This window comes from Corylus avellana, chromosome 1 (genome assembly GCF_965113065.1).
Source record: "Corylus avellana chromosome 1, dhCorAvel1.hap1.2, whole genome shotgun sequence".
Lineage (NCBI taxonomy): Eukaryota > Viridiplantae > Streptophyta > Magnoliopsida > Fagales > Betulaceae > Corylus > Corylus avellana.
Window position 1 is genome coordinate 34,949,377 of NC_142490.1, and position 23,115 is coordinate 34,972,491.

At 38.4% G+C, this 23,115-nt stretch overlaps 1 protein-coding gene across 1 annotated transcript; it reads left to right on the forward strand.

The window, feature by feature from the left end:
- Positions 1–16,614: 16,614 nt before the first annotated feature.
- LOC148589745 (uncharacterized) lies at positions 16,615–17,646 on the forward strand. Its single transcript, XM_088514912.1, has one exon. It carries the CDS (start codon positions 16,615–16,617, stop codon positions 17,644–17,646), a length of 1,032 nt encoding a protein of 343 aa, XP_088371038.1.
- The last annotated feature ends 5,469 nt before the right edge of the window (positions 17,647–23,115 follow it).

A 23,115-nucleotide genomic window follows, 5' to 3' on the forward strand; every position in this document is an offset into this window, starting at 1 on the left:
AATGAATTAATTTTGTGTTGGATTTATGGGTTATGTCAAAAATTGACAACTCTAATGTTATGTGTCAGGTTTGTGTCATGTGGAGATATAGGTATAAAACTATGAGCATGTAATACCTCGGTTTCATATTGAGAAGATGAGAAGAAGTCTACATAGAGTGAGTGAGGTTTATAAAAATAGTTATGGGTGCTAAGTCCCACATTACCTAGTTACTAGGTGAAATTGAGCTTTATAATGAATTCTAAAGAAGTTTCAAATTGACTAGTCCTTTTGGTGTAATACCACAGATGTGGGCCATGTGGCTAGCGCTTTTTTCCTAGCTCGTTATAGAGCATGTTTGAGAAATATAATTTTTAAGTCAAAAAGCGGTTTTTGGCTAAAGCTTTATTTTAAGTTTTTGCCAAAAGTGCGTTTTGGCCATTTTTAGCCTTTTCGAATTCTTAAAAGCGCTTTTAAATTTTTTTTTTTTTTTTTTTTTTTTTTTTCACTAAAAATGGTACTTTTTTCTTCAAACGCACTTTTTGAATGTCAAATGCACTTTTAAGCCCCTCAAATGCACACCAAACATGCCCTATGCATATAGTTGAACGTACCCTAACTCAAACCACTTTAATTAAATGGGTCAAATTTCTTTACTTTAACCTGCTAATTTCATGTCAAATTAACTAATATTGAAAATTGCTAGCTCTAATTGTGATAAGGTGGTATTGGCATGTGGAAGAAGAGTGTAAAATTCTCTTTTATTAATGCAATCTATTTTATTTTATTTTATTTTTTTATTTTTAAAGGATATTCATTGTTGTGGAGATGATGGTGCCAAAAAAAGTATTCCTAGAAGAAATTGGATAAATATAAGAGAATTTAATTGAGTCGGAATGTAGTGAAGTTTTTATTAAAAGGGCATGAATTTATTGAAGTAAAAAACACAACCCCATGAATTAATTTATCAAAAAGTATGTAGAAGGGGGGCCGTTGGGGGTGTTTTTGAGTGTGGAATCGATTGAAGAATTGGGAGTGGTGTGGTGGGGTGTGATTTATGAAGAGAGAAGGAAGGTGGTGGATGATAGTTTGACAAGTAATTCGTGATAACGATTGATAAGCCCAAGGCATTGAAGGCAATAGGCATTGACAAGAAACAGAAGCCACGCCACCACTCCACACCACACCCCTATCCATCACGACAACCTATCGGATCTTCCCACCACATGCTAAATGAAAATGATACAAAAACCAACTTGATTATTTTTGACCTTTTGTGCTTTGGGTGGGGCCCCGGCTGAGTGAAATGGATGATCCGACTTCCGTGTCTGTCTGCGTCCTTAATCTTTACAAGTTTTTGTTTAGAGTTGGGCCCCACAAAGAGTACAGATGTATTCATTTGGTGGGGGGTGGATTGGACACATTGAGACATTTATTGTCTATGGACCCCAAAATTAGCTCACAATTAATACTCCCATCACATTTAAACTTTTGATTGTTTCTTCCTCTACAACACATTCTTCTAGTTTATAAAGGACAAGGATTCTCTTCCGTTCAAATGAATGGGAGGTGATCTAATTAAGGCAAAATTATCATTTTACATTTTAAAATAAAACTAATTGAATTTTTTCTGATTCATTTGAATTGGAGAGAATCCAAATTCGTTTATAAAAGGAAGAGAGATAAGAGAGAACACCTCATTATATGTTCACATTGCATAAGAGTTGCTTATATGGGATTGTGACAGAAATTCACCTTTTTGTGTCTTTTAATGAGAGATTGATACCTTAGCTTAGTAGTACTTAAGAAAATAAAAGAAAAAAAACACACCAGATCACATTTGGGATCACATCCGGTTATGTGAAGTGGCATTTTTTTATTTTTTTTATTTTTTATTTATTTATTTTAAAATTTTTAGTAGATTTAGATGTGATCGTGTGTGTTTATTTTATTTTCTTTTATTGGAGGACACAAAATGATGGGTTTGCGCCTATTCTCAACTTTTAATTTTAGTGACTGAAAATGGATTATATAGAGGGAATTAGATTTGGTGGGGATAGGAATATAGGATAATGGAGTAGATCAAAGGCTAAGAGATTGCAATCTCCAAATCGAATTGAAGCCCATTAATGATGGGCTAATGAAAAGAAAGGAAAGATAGGCCCATCCAACCCTTTTTTTTTTTTTTTTTTTTTTTTTTTTCAATTTGTTAAATAGACTGAGATATTGAATGAGGAATTACTAATCAAGTGATTTAAATTTCAAAACCTTATATAGCCTTATAAGTGGTATCCAAGATTTTTTTATTGAGTGGGACCAAGAAACATATTAAGTTTTAAATTTTAATTAATATATATAAAAATAAAATTAACATTTATTCGTTGAGAAAAAAACACATTTATTCGTTAATAATTATTTTGGGGAAAATATATTTTAACCCACCGAATTAGTATCGATTTTGTAATTATGTCTTCAAACTTTAAAAAGTAACATTAAGGCCCCATATACTACCATTGTGTGTCAAATTAGTCACTTTTACATTTTTCTTCTCAAAATGCCCTTGAAGTTATTAAAAAATAAAATTTAAAATTATATAAAAATAACCGTTTGGAAAAAAAAAAAATAAATAAAGAGCTAATATGAAAAGGGCCACACCTTTTGGTATGTTCAGTTTTTTTTGTTCAATTTTTTTAATAATATTATTTTGTTCAAATGGTTATTTTTTTAAATAACTTTAAGGGTATTTTGGGGAGAAAAAATGTATAATTTGACACGTAATGGTAGTTTGAGAGGCCTTGTTGTTCTTTTTTTAAAGTTTTAGAGCGTAAGTGCAAATATGTAATAGTTCAGAGGGCTAAAATATATATATATATATATATTTTTTCCTTCTAGATGTGCTAACTATCCTTAGAATAGGGATCTCTCCAAACCAGTTACTAATCACTAGTTCTCAAAGTCTTATCTTTCCTAATTCCTCAAAGTTTCTTGAGTGTGCGTATTAACATTAGTATTCATCTCCTTTTAATCCTAAAGTTTCTTTCACTTTGTAACATTGACGGGTTAGTATTAAATTTATATGAACACAAGGTTTTGGGTTTTGACTTCCATAAATCAATGGAAGGAATTGTCTTCTATTTATAATAAACCACATGCAACTCGATTAGTTCTTACATGTTAGAAGTACACTTATTAAGACTCTAGAACTTAGCCATTCTACATTACACGTTACAAACTCTTCAATTTCAAGTTATTTACACTTCACGTAACTCCTCATTATTACTGTAATTCTTATGACAACTTTTGTGTAGTCTTCTGACTCTTATTATCCTACAACAATAATGTTCTAATAGGTAGGAATAGCACGCAAAGTATCAATGTGGTACTTAGTCAACTTATTATCACCATAATCTACAAGTCTGCAATTATATAAATACTCTTAAAAGTATCATTCATGACTATACCTCAAAAGTGGCAATAGGCACATAATTGTTCTATTACTATGTCTTAATTGTCACCTTAGGTGGAGTCTTTCTACACCAAAACATCTAAATTTGTCAACTCTACTTTGGCTCTTATTAAAAGATAATCCGATGTTCAATCACTTATCCAACAGTTTCAAAAAGAGCAAATAAATCATTTATTCCCTACTACCCATACTCCTTATGCAATTGTTGTACTGGCACATGGGCTTCCTTGGCTCAATTGGAGCCTGTGGCTTGGGTCTTGTTGATGTGGGTGTCTTTCACCCATCAAGTTTGGTGTGGGGTCAATTGGTTTTACACGTCCTATTGGGTTATGGATTGTCCTGTGTCCTTGTTTGGCTTGTAATTGGAGTTTGAACACCTACGGTTTTATTAAGTGCACCGACTTGACCTTTTATATAAAGGCAAGATTTAAGCCTTTGTTTGTAGGGCACAAAAAAAGCGCCGCACTGAAACAGAGAAAAAGAGCCAAGGTTTCTTATTGTTTTGAGTGATCAAAACAAGAAAGAAAATTGAGGGAGCTGCTTGTGATTCGAGGCGCGAAGTGCAAGAGGTTCTGTTTTCTTTCTTCTTGGCAACAGAGAGTAGCAAGAGAGAGAGAAAAAGAATCCTAGTGCCGGTGAGAGAAAAATAGAGAGACCAACCGCCATCTTGTCCCAACAAAAGAAGAAGAGCTAGTATTCCTGTCTTTTGTTTTCTCCTTTGAGAATAATCTCTATTGTGTGATAATGAGATTTGAGTGTATTGAGATTTTGGGTCTGAGTGATTTTCTCTCTACTATATTTTTGTACTCCATCTTTCATAGTTAATTTTTTCGTGATCACTTCCGCTAGTGGACATACCTCACATTGAGGGAACCACTTAAATCATGGTGTTATCTTGTGTGTGATTGTTCTCACCTTATTTAACTATAATTGTGATCGTGTTTTTTGCACAACAAGTGGTATTAGAGCTCAGGTTCAAGAAATCAAACTGAGGGCAAATATGGCGAGTACCAAGTTTGAAGTGGAGAAGTTTAATGGGAAGAATAATTTCTCTCTTTGGCAAAGAAGGATGAAGGATTTACTGATTCAACAAAGAGTCCACAAGGCACTATTGGGAAAGACAAAAAACCCGAGAAGATGGAGAATGATGTTTGGGAAGAGATATATGGATGCAAGGGCTGCCAGTGCGATCCGTCTTAATTTATCAGATGAAGTCATTCACAATGTGATTGATGAAGGAAAGGCAGAATCAATTTGGCAGAAATTGGAGAGTTTATATATGGCGAAAAATTTGACAAATAAGCTATACGTGAAAAAGTAGCTATATGGTTTACAGATGGAGGAAAATACAGATTTGCTGGAGCCCCTCAACAAATTCAACATGTTAAATACATAATTGTTGAATTATGGAGTGAATATTAGAGAAGAAGATAAAGCGATACTTCTGTTCGCATCGCTTTCCCCTTCTTATGATCACCTGGTTACGACATTGTTATATGGGAAAGAGACTCTAGTGTTTGAAGAGGTGACAAGATCTCTCCTGTCATATGAGACACGGAGAAAACCTGTCAATGATCAGGCTGATGGGCTTGTGGCACAGTTTGAGCCAAAGCGCGGAAGAGATAAGTTTAAGGGGAAGAATGGCAGAGGTAAGCAGTCTCGGTCTCAGCACAGGGTGGAGAATCTCGATCAGATGCAAAATATGTGGAGTGCTATTATTGTCATAAGAAAGGGCACTACAGAAAATTTTGCAGGTTGATGAAACAAGACCTGGAAGATAAGAAGAATCAGAAAGGTTCTGCATATTCAGTCAGTGTGGCCGATGGTGAGTCTGATGATAGTGAGGTTAGCGCAGATGTTCTTTCAATTTCCTCAGGTAAAAATTCTCTCATAGACTCTTGGGTTTTGGATTCTGCTTATTCATATCATATGTGTCTGAATAGGTAGTGGTTCGACACATTTAAATCCTGTAATGCGGGTACAGTGCTAATGGGCAATGATGCTAGGTGTAAGGCCATTGGACTAGGTACCATAAAAGTCAGGATGTTTGATGGGATTGTCAGGATACTCACTAATGTTAGATATGTTCCCGACCTTAAGAAAAATTTGATTTCATTAGGCACATTGGATTCTTTGGGCTATGGTTATTCAACCAAAAATGGAGTTATGAAAATAACTAAAGGTGCTATGTTGACAATGAAGGGAAAGAAAATTGGCAATTTGTATAAGTTACTCGAGGACACAATTACAGGTGGAGCTGCAGTGTCCACCTCGGCAGAACCAAATAATGATAACACAGTTTTGTGGCATATGCGGCTTGGTTATTTCGGCGAGCCCAATATGTTTGAGCTTCATAAGAAGAATTTGTTAAAAGGTGTGAAGTCATGTAAATTGAGTTTCTGCAAGTACTGCCTGTATGGGAAGCAATGAAGAGTTAGCTTTAAGGAGGCGTTTCATACAAGCAAAGGTGTTCTAGACTATGTTCTCTCAGATGTTTTGGGACCAGTGGTGGTGCCATGAAATGAAGGTGCACATTATTTTGTCAGTTTTATTGATGATTTTTCAAGAAAGGTCTGGGTGTATTTTATGTTGCACAAGTCTGAGGTTTTCACCATCTTCAAGCAGTGGAAGGCACATGTGGAAAATTAGATTAGAAGAAGAGTGAAGTATCTGAGATCCAACAATGGACTAGAGTACAAAGAAACTGCATTCTTGGGATTCGGCAAAATAGAAGGCATTACTTGTCACTTCACAGTGAGAGGGACTCCCCAACAGAACAGAGTTGCCAAAAGGATGAACAGAACACTATTGGAAAATGCGATATGTATGAGGTTAAGTGCAGGATTGCCAAAGGGTTTCTGGGCTGAGGCAGTTAATTATGCATGCTTCGTCACCAACTGATCTCCAACCACTGGGATAGACTTCAAGATTCCAGAGGAAGTATGGTCAAGTAAACCGGTTGATTATTCTATGTTGAGAATATTTGGTTGTCCAACATATGTTCATGTGTAGAGTGGAGAACGATTGAAATTGGATTCAAAGTCAAGAAAATGTATTTGTCTTGGTTTGGAATATGGTGTTAAAGGCTATAGGCTCTGGGATCTAGTCTCAAAGAAGAAGATTGTTAGTAGAGACATAGTGTTTGATGAGACCTATATGTTAAGGAAGGGTGAGAATGAAGCATCGACTGAGAGCCAGAAAGGGAAACAGGTCGTGGAGGTGAAGCTTGATGAACAGCGTTCACTCATGGGCATATGTGATGACGAAGAATCATCAAGAGATTCAAAGCACCAGAAGATCCTCATTCTTTAGCAAGACGAAGAGAGAAACGTGATCGAAAAGCACCGGAGAGGTATGGATTTGAGGACATGGTTTCCTTTGCTCTAACAGCTGGTAGTGTAGACTCATCATCTGTTTAGAATGGCATGCCGACAGAGGTGGAGTTACTACATAAAGGTAAAGCTTGGGAATTGACTAAATTGTTCAAGGCAAAGAAGGCTAAAGGGTGCAGATGGGTCTACAAAAAGAAAGAGCCAATAGAGAAAGCTGTGTGGCCTAGAGGACTGGTAGAGAAGCATGGTAGTTAGTCTAAACTAGGTCCTATACTCAAGTTCAAGAGATGCTTGGACTTGAGTGTCACTTGTGGAATGTGATAGCCCTTAGGGGCTTGGGCGGAGGCATCAGAAGGAGATTCGTATTAGTGCGACTTGATGGGTTTCAAGTCAAGGTAGAGATTGTTGACGTGGGTGTCTTTCACCCATCAAGTTTGGTGTGGGGTCCATTGGTTTTACAAGTCCTATTGGGTTATGGATTGTCTTGTGTCCTTGTTTGACTTGTAATTGGAGTTTGAACACCTACGGTTTTATTAAGTGCACCGACTTGATCTTTTATATAAAGGCAAGATTTAAGCCTTTGTTTCTAGGGCACAAAAACAGCACCACACTGAAACAGAGAAAAAGAGCCAAGGTTTCTTCTTGTTTTGAGTGATCAAAACAAGAGAGAAAATTGAGGGAGCTGCTTGTGATTTGAGGCACTAAGAGCAAGAGGTTCTGTTTTCTTTCTTCTTGGCAACAAAGAGTAGCAAGAGAGAGAGAGAGAGAGAGAGAGAAAAAGAAGCCTAGTGCCGGTGAGAAAAAAATAGAGAGACCAGTCGCCATCTTGTCCCAACAAAAGAAGAAGAGTTAGTATTCCTGTCTTTTGTTTTCTCCTTTGAGAATAATCTCTATTGTGTGATAGTGAGATTTGGGTGTATTGGGGTTTTGGGTCTAAGTAATTTTCTCTCTACTATATTTTTGTACTCCATCTTTCATAGTGAATTTCTTCTTGATCGCCTCCGCCAATGGACGTACCTCACATTGAGGGAACTACTTAAATCTTGGTATTATCTTGTGTGTGATTGTTCTCGCCTCATTTAATCCTAATTGTGATCGTGTTTTTTGCACAACAGGTCCAATCAACTGGGCCTAAATCATGGGCTCTTGAGCCCACAATTTGACCTAGGATGGCCGAGTGGATATCTAATATATAAATTATCGTTAGAATTTTTATATGGGTATCAATTTAGTCATTACATTTTAATTTAAACAATTTAACCCCTGAATTCTATTAATTTTTTTGGTTAAATCTAGTAGGATCTTGTCATGTGAGATGTACATAATCCTTGACCACATTATCAATAATAATTATAAGACATTATTTATCTCTCATCTTCTTAATTTACATTAAAAATAAGATATTCATTTCTCTACGTTCTTAATCACTCACTTTATTGGGGATTATCCCCCGAATCCCAGTGATTTTAGATCTATTACACATATTTTATATGACCGGAAACAACAGACCTAGTCCATGAGCCTAGTTCACCTAGGCCTAGGAACATGAATGTCATCAAAGCCCAAGAGCCCGCGAGTGACTCGAAACTGTCAAGGATTCATTATGTCTCGGAAGATCATAGTTGGACAACCTCAACCCGCCTGAAGGGAAAGCCGAGACAAACCACCAACCAAGTATATCAAATAATCAAAAATATCAATTATAAAAATAACCACTCGCAATAGGACGAATCTTTGTAGGATATGGCTATAGAGAGGGTGGCGAACCTCAAGGACTACCGGGGTTTTGTTATCAAATTCGAAAGATCAAAATTAACTTAATTAAAAAGGGAATTGATTTGATTTTCTTTAAAACTAAAGTGCATGAAAATAAAAGAGATTTAAAATAAGAGAGAGAGTGTAGGGTAGTGACTTCACCTCATCCGCACAACAATGACTAATCATAATTAATCCCAGAAATTCATTCTATCAATGTTATAAATAAATAAGAAACTACTTTATTAAAGAATAAGCATAATCTATTTTCGGTTGGCACAGATCATCCACCTAACCACTAAGATGCGGTATGACCCGTCTTTCCTAGGTGTAAATTATCAAATTCTTTAACAGGATATATACAATCAATGTCAATGAATAAGTGGAACCCATCTTCGGCTGGCACGGACTGTCTACCTAAATTACACTAAACTAGAGTGTAGTACAATCCATCTTCCCTAGGCATGGCCTATCAAATCCTATTGATCATATGTCAATTAAACCCATTGTATAATTATCATCCTCATAATCACAAAAAACAAGAATGATTTGAGATTAACAAAAATAAAATACTTTCTAAGACAAGATAAGAATTTCACAAATATTGATTTTGGAATTTAAGAACAGAATCAAAAGGTAGCAATTCTCATAGTTATACAATCAACATGCATAAATTGAAAATCTAGAAATTAAATACAATCAAACCATTGTGCTTGGATAGGGTTACATCAACACCCCACGAAGGGGTTTAGCCGCTCATGATCTTCTAAGCTTCAAAGACAATTTTCTGATTTCTAACTCTAAGAAGCGGTGTCTTTTTTTTTATCAATGCATAGAGGCCTATTTATAGGGATTAGGAGAACCCAAGAAGCCCTAAGAATCCAAAAAAAATCGTAATTCAGTCTCCCAATAGGATTGGGAGACCTAGAAAAACTTTCCTTATCAATTTCGGACTCCTTTTTGTCTCTGTCGCCCGTGTGCGCTCGAGTGCACTGTTGCTGTGCTCGAGCATACTATAGCTATAGTAACGTGCTACAGTAACTCCGCTACAGTAACTTTTTTACAGTATTTTTGCTACAGTACTTGAAATGCATTTTGAGCCCAAAATCAATGATTTTCTTGTATCTTTATTAAACACCTGAAAACACAAAAACAAAACAAAATTAAACAAATAACAACGCTAAGGAATTAACATATGCAAATTAAGGGGCTTGAATGTGCAACATTTGACGCTTATCAAGTGTCATCCATAGGGGTGAGCACAGGTTGGTTCGGGACAGATTTCTGCAGTTTTCCTACCCAAACCCGCACCCTGCGGGTTGGAAAATTTCAACTTGGGTGGTTGGCACAAGGAGCAAAATCCGCGCGGGTCGGGGTAGATCGGGGAGGGTTGGGCGGGTTTCTTTCTTCTCCTCCATTTTCATATCTTCTGCAGATTTATCATCTATTTTCCTTCTAAACAGACAACCCAACAATCAGAAGTTGCTAAACCCCGAGATTAACCCAACATCTTTAGATTAAGAAAATGAAAGAAGAGATCTCTTGGATCCCCATTCATGAAAGAGGTCTAGAGAGAGAAAAAAACCTAGATCGGCGGAGGTTGGGCGGCGGCGCAGATGAGAGAAGAGTCAGACGAGAGAGAGGAAGAGAGATGAGAGGAAGGTAGAGAGGCGAGACAGCAGAGATAGACGTGAGACTGAGGGAAGAGAGGAGAAGGAAAAAAAAAAAAAGAGGTGAGGGGGAGGCGGCTGGAGAAAAGTAGGGTTTTTCTTTTTATTTGATTAATGCGGGGCGGGTCGGGTATCCGGGGAAAAAAATTGTTGTAACCTTTAACCCGCCCCGCACCGCCCGGGTTTGGGAAAAAACCACCCGTACCCGTGAAAAATAACTTAAAATCTAGCTTTTGCAGGGCGGATCGGGGTGGGGCGGGCGGGTTTTTGCTCACCCCTAGTCATTTGGAAGCACACATTTATTACTTGCAAGGGGCATAAGGCGACATTCATGGGATGTGCATTAATAGTTGAAGCTGTTATATGGAATTCATGGATGCACATTAAACTGTTGAGGCGCTACACTTAGCTCGTAACAGTCAGAAGATCGGATTATCAATTCTTCTGTCGGTTACTCCCAAATCCCGAATCCTTAGCCCGGTTACCAATTTTAACACCAGACAACCTACTTTATAAAAAGTTTCACAAACCGAAGAAGAGAGGTACATGACATTTTCCTATGTTCTACAATCACAATAGAGATACGCTAAACTTTACCATCGGAGGAGGATTCACTTGAAACATCCCCGGCGCATTCTTTTAACCCCTTTTTGTCTTGCAGATTAGAGAAGAAGTAGCACTGGAGGAATTACGAATTTGCCCTCGAATTCACCATACTAGAAACTGTATTAACAAAATCCATGATGACATTTAATGTTTGTAAGGTCTTGAGGATGACATTGAATATGGCTATGGGTGTGAATAACATGGTTATCGCACAAGGTTTTAGTCTATAATCCTTGTATCTTTGAAGATATAAAGTTCGTAGTCGGTAAATAGAACTGGGGCAATTCCGTTTTGAGTAAGACTGTTACACATCGAATCTTGGTGATCTACCTTGATCAAGCGAAACGGCGTCTTCGGATTAATGTGTAGGTGTTGAGAACCTAAGGCACTGAATGGACTAAGCATTTATCTTTTCATAAAGATACTGTCTATTAAGAAAAGACAATAATTCATTTAAAGACTACTTGAAACTTTGATTCTAAATTCTGTGGGAATTGTGGACTCAGATGTTTTATATAGATTACTTAGATGTATCCAATAGTGAGACCTATCATTGATTGGACTAACCTCAATACATTGGGTAATCGCATGAAATATTGTGATTATTGTCCAAGAGGGAATCCAAATCCTTTGTTAGTATGCAAATAGATAATAAATTTTCCCTTTAGATATATTTTATAGATATTATTCTCTAGACTCTGACCATAGCATTTTGGTTGGCATACCAAAATATATATGTTATTTTCACATTATGAGAATAACGTAAAGTTAGTGACTCAAGGATAAAGGGGTAGAGAATTAAGTGGCCGTATCCTTAGCCTTAATTCTGCTACAAAAGATTTCATGGAGGAATAATAAGATTCTGCTACAGAAGACTTAGAAGTCCAACTAGTTTGGATATAAGTGTTGCAGTTGAATTCCAAGATCCATGAGACTAGACAGAGATTTCCTCTAACCTACTCCAATAAGTGCCAAGTGTCATCTCACATGTTTTCTTTAATATTCTTAACAGTCATTTATTGTCATTCTACTAATCTAGGAACCCAAACATTAATTTTTGAGAAGCCCAAAGATGTTGAATAACACTTGTTACTTATTAGAATATGTTGAAATAAATTTCCTTCAAACCAGTTTGAAAGAAATTTGTGTCCCATGAGACCCGTATGAGGTATATTTGTTTTTTTTAAACCTACATCTTTCTTTCTATTTCATATATAACTCTGAGAGAGATATTGAGTTCATAATTTTAGATAATGAACATGTTAATTTAGCAAACAATACCTTCTACTAAATTATCGATATGAGGTGATGTTGTAAGAAATAAAAAAATAAAAAATAAATGAAAGAATTTTTAATTGTAAAAATGGATAGTTGAAACATGTAATATGTTGGTTAGAGTTATGTGAAGTAAATGTTTCCGCATATGAGATATTATGAATATGTTTTTACACTTTAACGTGTTTTGATTTACGTATGAGAGACCTGCTATTCTTTTATTTCCAATTATCTTTTTTTTTTTTAATTGACAATTAAATTTGTAGGACTCACATGATTCAATAGTCGATTCAAAAAAAGAGAAAACCTTTTATCAGGTCCATCCTTAAAACACTGTTTTTGTAGCATCCAATAACAATTTGACACTTCACTTCAAACACCAAAATACACTAAGATAAAAACACCAGATTACACCCTCTTCTAACCCATGAACCATTCCACCCCCTCCAGCAAATGCCACCGCTGGAATATAAAGGCATCGTCAGAATCCACAGTTGGAGTATAGAGGCACACCGCCCCCAGACCCAGCTGTGGGTCACGGCTAGACCCATGGCTGGGTCATGGCCCGGTCTGGCCCAGCCCGGCCAGACCCGTGTGGGTTTGCTGACCTACGCAGGGTCGCGGCATCTACCTCTCTTTCTCTCTCTCCGGCAGTGACTCCATGGATTCCGGCGACTGCGTTTGGCTGGAGGGGTGAAGTGGTTTAGGTATTGGTGGGTTAGAAAGAGATGTAATCATGTGTTTTAGTCTTATTGTTTTTTGGTGTGTTTAAGTGAGATGTCAAAGTTTGATTGGAGGCTACGAAAGAGATGTTTTAAGGATAGACCTGGGCTCTCTTAAAAAAAAATATGGATGGATACGTGCGATAATATGGTATTAATGATACATATAAGAGATGCGTACAAGATATATATATATATCTTCATTGCCTCATCTTCAGACCAGCCCATCAGCAGGGACCTGATCTCCAATAGCAAGATGAACAATATCACTAGGAAGTAGCTCATATATTGATAATTTTTGTCTAACCCATTTATGGTAACCGGAACTGTAATTTTCTTCTTCTCCCTGTCCAAATCCCTAAATTGCAGAGATTGTTTATAATCACTTGTGGCAGTGACAAGTACAACAAGGAAGATGCTAGCAACAATTTCGAGGCCATCATGGGCACCCTTCGGCCATTCGTCCATAGTAATGCCAACAAGAAGAGAGGCAAGAGAGAAAATAGCAAGAATCATAAGGTTATACACTACTGTGTGGCGAAGGGAAGTGAAGTAGAAAATGGAGAAGAAGACCCACTGTGTGTTTCCACTACTCTAGGGTATTAAAACTTATGAAAACGGCAATGTTTTGGTTCCTGTCATCCATTTTTTTCCAATCAATATGGCGTTGTTTGGGGGGCTTCTTACATTTGATTTTTTATCCCAAAAGTGCATTTTGGTAACTTAACCTTGCCAAAACTACGTTGTATTGAATTTTCCATCCAATATGATGGTAATGACTAATAGAGTGACCAAATTGCAACTGGTTAGTAGTTTGGGGGGTTACTTTATTACATTTTGAACATTGGGGGGGCTAAATTGAAAATGGCTGGTAGTTTGGGGGGCTAAATTAAAATTTTCCCTATAAAAATAATTCAAATCAATTTTAGTGAGTCTAGATAAAATAGAAAATGAAATAGAGAATAAAAACGGACGAGGAAAAAGATAATAAGACAAATAAAGCATATTAACAACAAGACTCTTAGAGAAGCAAAAGAACCAGAAAATTAAGTGATCAGCTGTTTGAAAACTATAAGTCTTAAATCACATAAATAGACTAATTAACGAACAAGTATATATTTGGAATATAGTACTCGAATCCGATTTCAATGAAAAAGAGCATATGCTTTTAAGTTGGAGATTTATTATCTAAGCAAATGAGGAACTTGGATATATATTCCGCCATTGTTGGCTTCTAACATGTTGACCATAACCATAATGAATTAGTGTTCAAAAGTGTTACACCATATTTTACCCTGAAGTCACTAGGCCGGATATCCAACAATCCGGCCAGGAGCCCATTTGCCCAGATAAAAGCCCAGCACCTTCATATGAGCTTGCTAAGAAGAAGTAACCCAGCTTCGGAAGCACGAAACGTCACTTTGTCAAACCCACACTCTCGGAAGATCACGCCCACTCGGTTCGCACAATGAATGGTATACTTAATGTGAGAATACGACAGTTGCGGGCAAGGTATGCGCCGGTCACGCTAACAGGTCGATTATAGCGCACTTGTTGGGTTAGTTATGACACACACTTCAATGCCATCGACGGTTATGCACCATTCTCCGGATCACGCAAACCACGATATCCGCCACGCACCATTCTTGGAATGATATCAATGGCAAGAATGATCTGTCATCAAACATAACGGTCAGGGAACCGTAACATTAATGTTGTTCACAAATATCTACCTAAATTAATAGGCAAATAATTGGATGTTTTACCCGCAAGTGCACGAGGTCAACATAGTAGTATAGGGTGCAAGTTAGGGGTCATTCCCACAAGGATTGCTAAATTTTGTCTAAAATTAAATTCCAAAAGTAAAACAAAACAAAGATTGGATTTTGATTTGATGATAATAAAAAGGTAGGGCTTAGATATCCACCACTAATTATATATAGATAATATGTCAATATGCCAATGTTTTGATAATGTTATGTATATCTAATGTTTGTCAACCTAAGGGCATGAGTGTATACTTCTTAAGTTATTGATTTTCCTAAGCAATGAGTTAGGCATGGATGTATACTTTAACTCTGTTATTTCTTAAAGTATTTAGCATGGGTGTATACTAAGTTGTTCTTTAAGAAAGCATATATTCTGTGAAAATCGACAAACACATGAGGCCTAGGGCATGGGTGTATACTCCCGGTTCCCCATGTTGATTAACCCAAGAACCTGGTGTAGATTTCTTTTGTTACTTATGTTAAACCCAGGACTCGGTCATCCAAATTGATTTAACTAACTAGTCCATACTACATGCATATGTTGATTAGGTACACACATATGAGGAATTCATGAAAACAGGAATTAATCAATTTAGATATTACAACAAGATCATCACAAGGGCGCCAATATTGAATATTAACTAAACATAACTAGGGCTTCAATCTAGCCCTACTAAATAAATTAGTTACACATAAGTTTGATGTTGAACATCTTCATAAAATAAAAGAAAAGAAAGGAAAAGAATAAACCCGAAACTTGAACTTGAAGAGCTTCAATTCTTCTCATTGGAAAGTGTGTCTATTCTAGAGGGTTAAGGGTCTATTTATAGGCCTTTAGGAATACTCTAGAAACCCTAAAAATCACAGGGTTTGAGCCCTAGTTCGCACAAAGCTACAAAACCCTAAAAGTTGCTCTTTCCATATTAAGGCTGGCGGCTGACTTGGCCTTCACGCATGGGTGCGCTCGATCGAAGCCCGTGTGTGATCGATCGTAGGTTTGCAATCGATCCTCCTTGTGCTTGCGCTCGATCGTGGGTGCCTTATGCATTGTCGTCATCGCTTGTAGTGCGCTCGATCGTAGCTCCCCTGCGATCGATCGCTCTATCAGAGCCTCCAAAATTCCCAAAATAGAAGCTCAAGACTTCCGGAATTGATTCTTTTTCTTCCAATGACCTACAAAATCAAGGAAAACTCATAAAAGAACTAAAATGGCCTAAATTAATCAAAACTAAGGGATTAACACATGTAAGTTAAGGATTAAAAATACGAATATTTTAGCACTTAACAATTAACTCCTCCATCCGTTACGCCCAGATCTTGGATCCTCTACTCGGTCATCATTACCGTTCCCATGGGACCTAGCTCTAAAAAGGCTCATAAGCTACAGGTACACACACATGATTCTTACTGAACTCTACTCTATTAGAGGCGGGATTCATCAAGGAAGTCCAATATACTACCTGGTTGGCGAACGTAGTATTAGTGAAGAAATCCAACGGGAAATGGAGAATGTGCATCGACTTCACAGACCTCAACAAAGCCTGTCCAAAAGACAACTATCTTCTACCACGGATAGATCTAATAGTAGGTTCAACTTCGGGACATGAAATTTTGAGTTTCATGGACGCATTCTTAGGATATAACTAGATATCCTTGCACGAATCCGACTATGAGAAGACATCTTTCATGACAAACAATAGCCTATATTGCTATCGAGTACTGCCCTTCGGCCTGAAGGATGTAGAGGCCACGTATCACGGTTGGTCAACAAAATGTTTCGGGAGCAGATCTGAAGAAATATGGAGGTTTACGTGGATGATATGCTGGTGAAAAGCAAACAAGCAGCCGGCCACATTACAGATCTGGCAAAAGCTTTCGATGTGTTGAGACATTACGGGATGAATCTCAATCCTTCCAAATGCGCATTCGGAGTATCCTCGGGAAAATTCCTCGGATTCATTGTCTCCCGAAGAGGAATTGAGGCCAATCCCGAAAAGATCAAAGCAATTCTGGACATGCAAGCATGAAGCACGTCAGAGTATGGAGCAACTTCAACAATTAACAGGAAGAGTAGCGGCATTAAGTCAGTTCATCTCCCACTCAACCGATAAATGCCTTCAATTCTTTAAAATATTGAAGAAGGCCTTCTCTTGGAGGTCAGAATGTGACAAAGCCTTCAACGAATTAAAGGAATATTTAGTCAGCCCACCATTGCTGAGCCAACCAGTGGAAGGAGAAGCTTTATATCTATACTTGGCAGTGTCCCATTCAGCCATAAGCTCCGCTTTAATTCGGGAAGAACAAGGGGTGCAAAGTCCTGTTTATTTCACTAGGAAAGCTCTGCATGGAGCAGAGGAGCAATATCCCTGGATCGAAAAACTAGCCTTCGCCTTGGTCATAGTTGCTCGGAGATTGAGGCCATATTTTCAAGCACATACCATCAAGGTATTAACTGAATATCCTTTGAGAAAAATCTTGCAAAAGCAAGACTTGTCGGGAAGACTGGTCAACTGGGCCATAGAGCTTGGGGAATTCAATATAGAATTTCGCCTGAGAACGTCTTCGAAGGGGCAAGCACTGGCTGACTTTTTGGATGAATTTCGCAACATCCTCGATGAAGAAGAAATGTCCCAAGAAGAGACATGGGTGGCATATGTAGATGGGTCCTCCACTTGGAGGTATAGCGGAGCTGGGGTAATGCTTAGAGGGCCTAACAGAGAAGAATGCAAAGCGGCAGTACAATTGAAGTTCACCACCACTAACAATGAAGCCGAGTATGAAGCCGTAATTGCCGGAATGAATATGGCCCAAGAGATGGGAGTGAAGAACCTGGAAGTCAAAAGTGATTCCCAGGTTGTGGTCGGACATATCAAAGGAGAGTATGAAGCCTGGGGAGACAAAATGAAAAGACAACTAGCAAAAGTGAAGGAAGTTATGGAGTTCTTCGATAAAGTCATCTTCACAAAGGTACCAAGGGAAGAAAATTCACAGGCAGACACTCTAGCCCGTATAGGCCTCGCCACCGAAGAAGAGATCACAGAGGTTGGAAAACTGGTTCAAGAGTTAGCGTAACCTTCAATTATCTGAACAGAACAAGTTGCGTGTATTGAGGAAGAAGAGAAATGCCCGAAATGGGGCCACAATATATTACAATTCCTAAAAGTGGGCAAGCTGCCTCGGAAAATCCGCATCCAAGCGGCCCGCTACACATTGGTCGATGGGGTTCTATACTGAAGAGGCTACACCTTTCCTCTACTCAAGTGCCTATCAAAAGATGAGGCCACATACATACTTAGAGAAATCCACGAAGGAGTATGTGGCAACCACTCGGGAGGAAGAATGCTAGCCCATAAGGCCGTCCGAGGAGGATATTATTGGCTAGGGATGAACCGAGATTCCCATGAAATGGTCAAACATTGCGATAAATGCCAATGATTTGACGGAATATTGACCAACCCGCCTAAAGAATTAAGCCTGATTTTAGCCCCATGGCCTTTTGTGCAATTGGGGGTCAACTTGGTAGGCCCACTTCCAACGGGAAAGGGAGGATGTCAATTCGTCGTGGTCACCGTTGACCACTTCACAAAGTGGGCAGAAGCTGAAGCATTGGCCACCATAACTACAGGAAACATAAGTAATTTCCTTTGGAAAGCGGTTGTTTGTCGATACGGTATGCCTCATGCTTTCGTGACCGACAACGGCAAGCAGTTTGATTGCGAACCATTCCGAAGTTGGTGCGACCAGCTGCACATCAGAAACTACTTCTCATCTCCCAGACATCCACAAGCCAATGGTCAGGTGGAGGCGACAAACAAAACTTTGATGAAAACTTTGAAGAAAAAGCTTGGGCATAAGAAAGGACCATGGGTGGAATTCCTTCCGGAAGTACTATGGTCATACAGAACCACAACCTGAATGCCGGCAGGAGAAACCCCTTTCTCTTTGACTTTCGGATCCGAGGCAGTCATTCTAGTAGAAGTCGGTTGAATCAGCTTCTGAGTAAAGCACTGCAACCCCGAGATGAATGAAGAAGAAAAGAGGGACAATGCTCAAACGATGATGGCAGCTTGCCAGCAAAGAACGGCTAGATATTTTAACAAGAAAGTCAAGTCGAGACAATTCAAGATAGGAGACTGTGTTCTCTGGAAGGTTAGCATAGCCACTCGGGACCCAACAGAAGGAAAGTTCGGACCAACATGGGAAGGACCATACAGAGTTGTTCGGAGTCATTGGCAAGGAGCCTATTACCTACAAGATGCAGAAGGAAGGCCGCTGTTGAGACCTTGGAATACTGATCATCTGAAGAAATACTATCAATAATTGTTAAATTTCCATTTTTATTTCTTGTAATTCTCAAACATTTTAATATAAAACGTATTCATAAATAAAGACTTACTTGACCGTCGGAGGACCCGTGGTCAAAACGACCATCGGGCCCGATGATGAGTTCCTTGTCTTGCAAGGCACAAGGGAGTAAACCTTTAACAAAAAAAAAAAAAAATCATTCTTCATCGGAAACAAGGGAGTAAATCCTTTAAAAAAAAAATCCCTCTTCATAGGAAACAAGGGAGGAAACCTTTAACAAAAAAAGTCCCTCTTCATCGGAAACAAGGGAGTAAACTGTTAACAAAAAAATCCCTCTTCATCAAAAACAAGGGAGTAAACCCTTAACAAAAAAATCCCTCTTCATTGGAAACAAGGGCGTCGACCTTTAACAACAAAAAAAAAATCCTTTTTCATCGGAAACAAGGGAGTAAACCCTTAACAAAAAAATCCTTCTTCATCCAGCACTTCTCCTCTTCCTTCAGAAACAACTGGGTAGCAGAGTAAAAATCAGAAGCTTTTTTGCATCTTTTCTCATGAATGCTGACAAGGTAAGCCTCGAGGTCCGCAATTCGCAGGTCTCGTGATTCTAGTTGCCGATCTTTCCAGGCTATTTGATAGTCCTTCACCTCAATATCAGTGATCAACTTCGCCACCTGATTGGAGCGGTCCGTTAGGCACTGTTCCCGTGCTTCCAATAACAAACGTAGTTCGGCAACCACTGCCCCAGAGGCACGAGGAACATGGGAATGAAGCCGCTCAGTTTGTGAACGGGATGAGCAAATGGCATCTCCAAGATTAGGACTGATGGCAGAAGCAGTAGACGACTCCATCTCCGCTAAACTCCCAGATGAAGAAACAGAAGCCATAAAGAAAGAAAAAATAGAACGATGTGCTCATTGAAAACAAGTGAAAAATTGAAATCAGTTGAGTGAGAAAGCTTTACACCAAAGGGGATATTTATAGCACAAATACCCTTAGAGAATGAAAAGTCACCTTTAAATGTTAGAAGACATCCTGCGCAGAGCCACCTAGGAAATCCAAACGACCCAGTCTGAAATCCAAGTGACGACGCGCCACATGTTCCCTCATAGAAGACCGTGAAAGATGATGATGATCTCCGAAACTTGAAACAACAAAAACCAAAAGTCACATTTAATGATCGAGGTTTAAAATTACTTTTTAATCCTCGGCCATGGGGGGTAGAACACCCAATCACAGAATACCACCTGATCACAAAACATAACAAAGTTAAGGAAATCAAGTAGCGGCAAACTAAAACTCAAAAGACATTCGAAAGCATTCGGAAATATCAACCAAAGTTCAAAGGCAGTTCAAAATATACACTGAGCAAAAATCCATATCCAAAAAAAAAAAGAAAAAAAAAAAGATCTAAGTCTTGGAAGTCGCTCCAGCATCATCAGCGTCATCACCATCATCTATGATAATCTCGGGACTAAGAGGCTCGGGGGGTGTTAAGTACTAAAATATTCATATTTTCAGCCCTTAACTTCCATGTTTTAATCATTTGGTTTTAGTTAATTAGGTCATTTTAATTCTTTTTTGTGTTTTTCATACTTTTGTAGGCTTTTGAAAGAAAATGAAGTAAATCTGGATGATTTGGGCTCAAAGAGAGAAGATGGGAAAAATGGGAGCTCCCTGACACTGCGATCGATCGCAGGGTACCTGCGATTGAGCGCAGTACCAGATAGGACACAGCACGAAGCAGGCCATGAGAGATCGAGCGTATAACAAAAAGGAATTAATCGTAGACCTGTGATCGAGCGCACACGGTTTTGTTAAGTGCTAAAATATTCATATTTTCAGCCCTTAACTTGCATGTTTTAATCCTTTGGTTTTAATTAATTAGGTCATTTTAATGCCTTTTTGTGTTTTTCATACTTTTGTAGGCTTTTGGAAGAAAATAAAGTAAATCTGGATGATTTGGGCTCAATGAGAGAAGATGGGAAAAATGGGAGCTCCCTGACACTGCGATCGATCGCAGGGTACCTGCGATTGAGCGTAGTACCAGAGAGGACACAGCACGAAGCAGGCCATCAGCGATCGGGCGCATAAGAAAAAGGGATCAATCGCAGACCTGCGATCAAGTGCACATAGGTTGCGATCGATTGCACCCGTGTGCAGGAGACACATCAAGTGGCGGCCAGAATGCCTTTCTTTCCATATTAGGGTTTTCGAACTCCCAGTTGTAATAGGTTTTATACCCTACGAAATCCCTAAGTTTACTACTTTGTCAAGGACTTCTAAAGCCTATAAATAGACCTTTAAGCCTCTAGAATAAAGAGGCTTTGTAAGGAGAAGAATAGGAGTTCTTCAAGTTCAAGTCTCAGGTTTATTCTTTTCCTTTCTTTCTTTTCTTTTAAGAAGATGTTGAACATCAATTTTATGTGTAGCTAATTTAATTAGTTGGGCTTGATTGAAGCCCTAGTTATATTTAGTTAATATTTCAATATTGGCGAATTTGTAATGATCTTGTTGTGCTATTTAACTTGATTAACACCTACTTGCATGAATTCCTCATATGTGTATGCGAGATCAACATATGCATGTGGTATGGACTAGTTAGTTAAATCAATTTGGGTGGCCGAGTCCTGGGTTTAATAGAAGTAACAAAAGAATCTACACCGCGATTCTTGGGTTTATCAACATGGGGAACCGGGAGTATATGCCATGCCCGAGGCCTCATGTGTTTGTCGATTTCCATACAATATATGCTTTCCTAAGGAACAACTTAGTATACACCATGCTAAATCCCTTAGAAAAGAAAGAGTTAGAGTATATGCCATACCTAACTCGTTGCTTAGGAAAATCTATAGCTTAAGCAGTATATGCCATGCCCTTAGGTTGACAAACATTAGATATGCATAACATGATCAAAGCATTGACATATTATCTAAATATAATTAGTGGTGGATATCAAAGCCCTGCCTTTACTTTATCTTTATATCTTTTTATTTTTCTTAATATCAAATCTGTGACAATTTGATATTTTAATTAATTCAAAACGAAATCACAATCGTCGTGAGATCGACCTCGTACTTGTTGCACTATACTATTGTTTTGATCTTGTGCACTTTTACCTACAAGTGCACAAGGTCAACATAGTAGTATATGGTGCATGTACAGGATCATTCCCACGAGGATTGCTGAATTTTTGTTTAAAAATAAATTCCTTATGTAAAACGAAGATTCAGTAATCCTCGTGGGAATGATCCTGTACTTGCACCATATACTACTATGTTGACCTTGTGCACTTGCAGGTAAAACTTACAATTATTTACCTATTAATTTAGGTAGATATTTGCACAACAAGTTTTTGGCGCCGTTGCCGGGGATTGCGGCGAATTTTGTTTAGAATTATTTTCTTTTAGTTGTGTGATTTTAATTTTCAATTTTGTTTCTTTCTAAAATATTTTCTTTTGATTCTTAAATTTTTCTGTTTTCTGTTTGACGTTGCGGATTAGCATTCTGTGATTGCGATCAATCGTCAACCAAGTGCAATCGAGCGCATTGCGATTGAATGCACCAATCTGCGATCGAGCGCAGTTCCAGGGAGCATCCGGACCAGCTGCACTGAAGCTGCTCGATTGAAGAAGCAATTCAGTTTATGCAAGGTCGTCGATCTCAAGCCTCAACTGTTATTCCACTCGATCTTGAAATTGAGTGGACAATTCGACAACGACCTTGAAACAAAGAAGAAGAGGAAGAAATTAAGATGGAAGATTTGCAAGAGAATCCAATTGGACTAAGACCATTAGAGGCAAATCCTCCACGGGTGAGGAGACCAATGAAGCAGGCATTCGCTCCACAAACCTCCATCAACCCTCATGCATAGCATATCAACCGGAGGTGGATGGCAGCTATTATGTCTCTCCTCAAATCCTTAATGCATTGACTCACTTCAGAGGCACAGCTATTGAGAATCCCAACTTGCATTTTAAGGAATTCTTTGATTTATGCAAGTTGCAACATGTCCAAGACCTAACTCCAGAGAGACTCAGGTTAATCCTCTTCCCTTTCTCTTTGAAAGATAATGCTAAACTGTGCTACAATTCATTGCCTGCAGATTCTATCCATACTTGGGAAGAATTAACCACCAAGTTTCTGAAGAGGTTTTTCCCAGGCCAGAAGACAAAACAACTTAAAAGGGAACTTCAAATGTTCCAACAACGAGACGGAGATTTGTTCTTTGAGGCT

Bases quoted from the DNA above. Each gene is read 5' to 3' on its own strand.
- LOC148589745 (XM_088514912.1), top strand. From the start codon at position 16,615: ATGGAGCAACTTCAACAATTAACAGGAAGAGTAGCGGCATTAAGTCAG.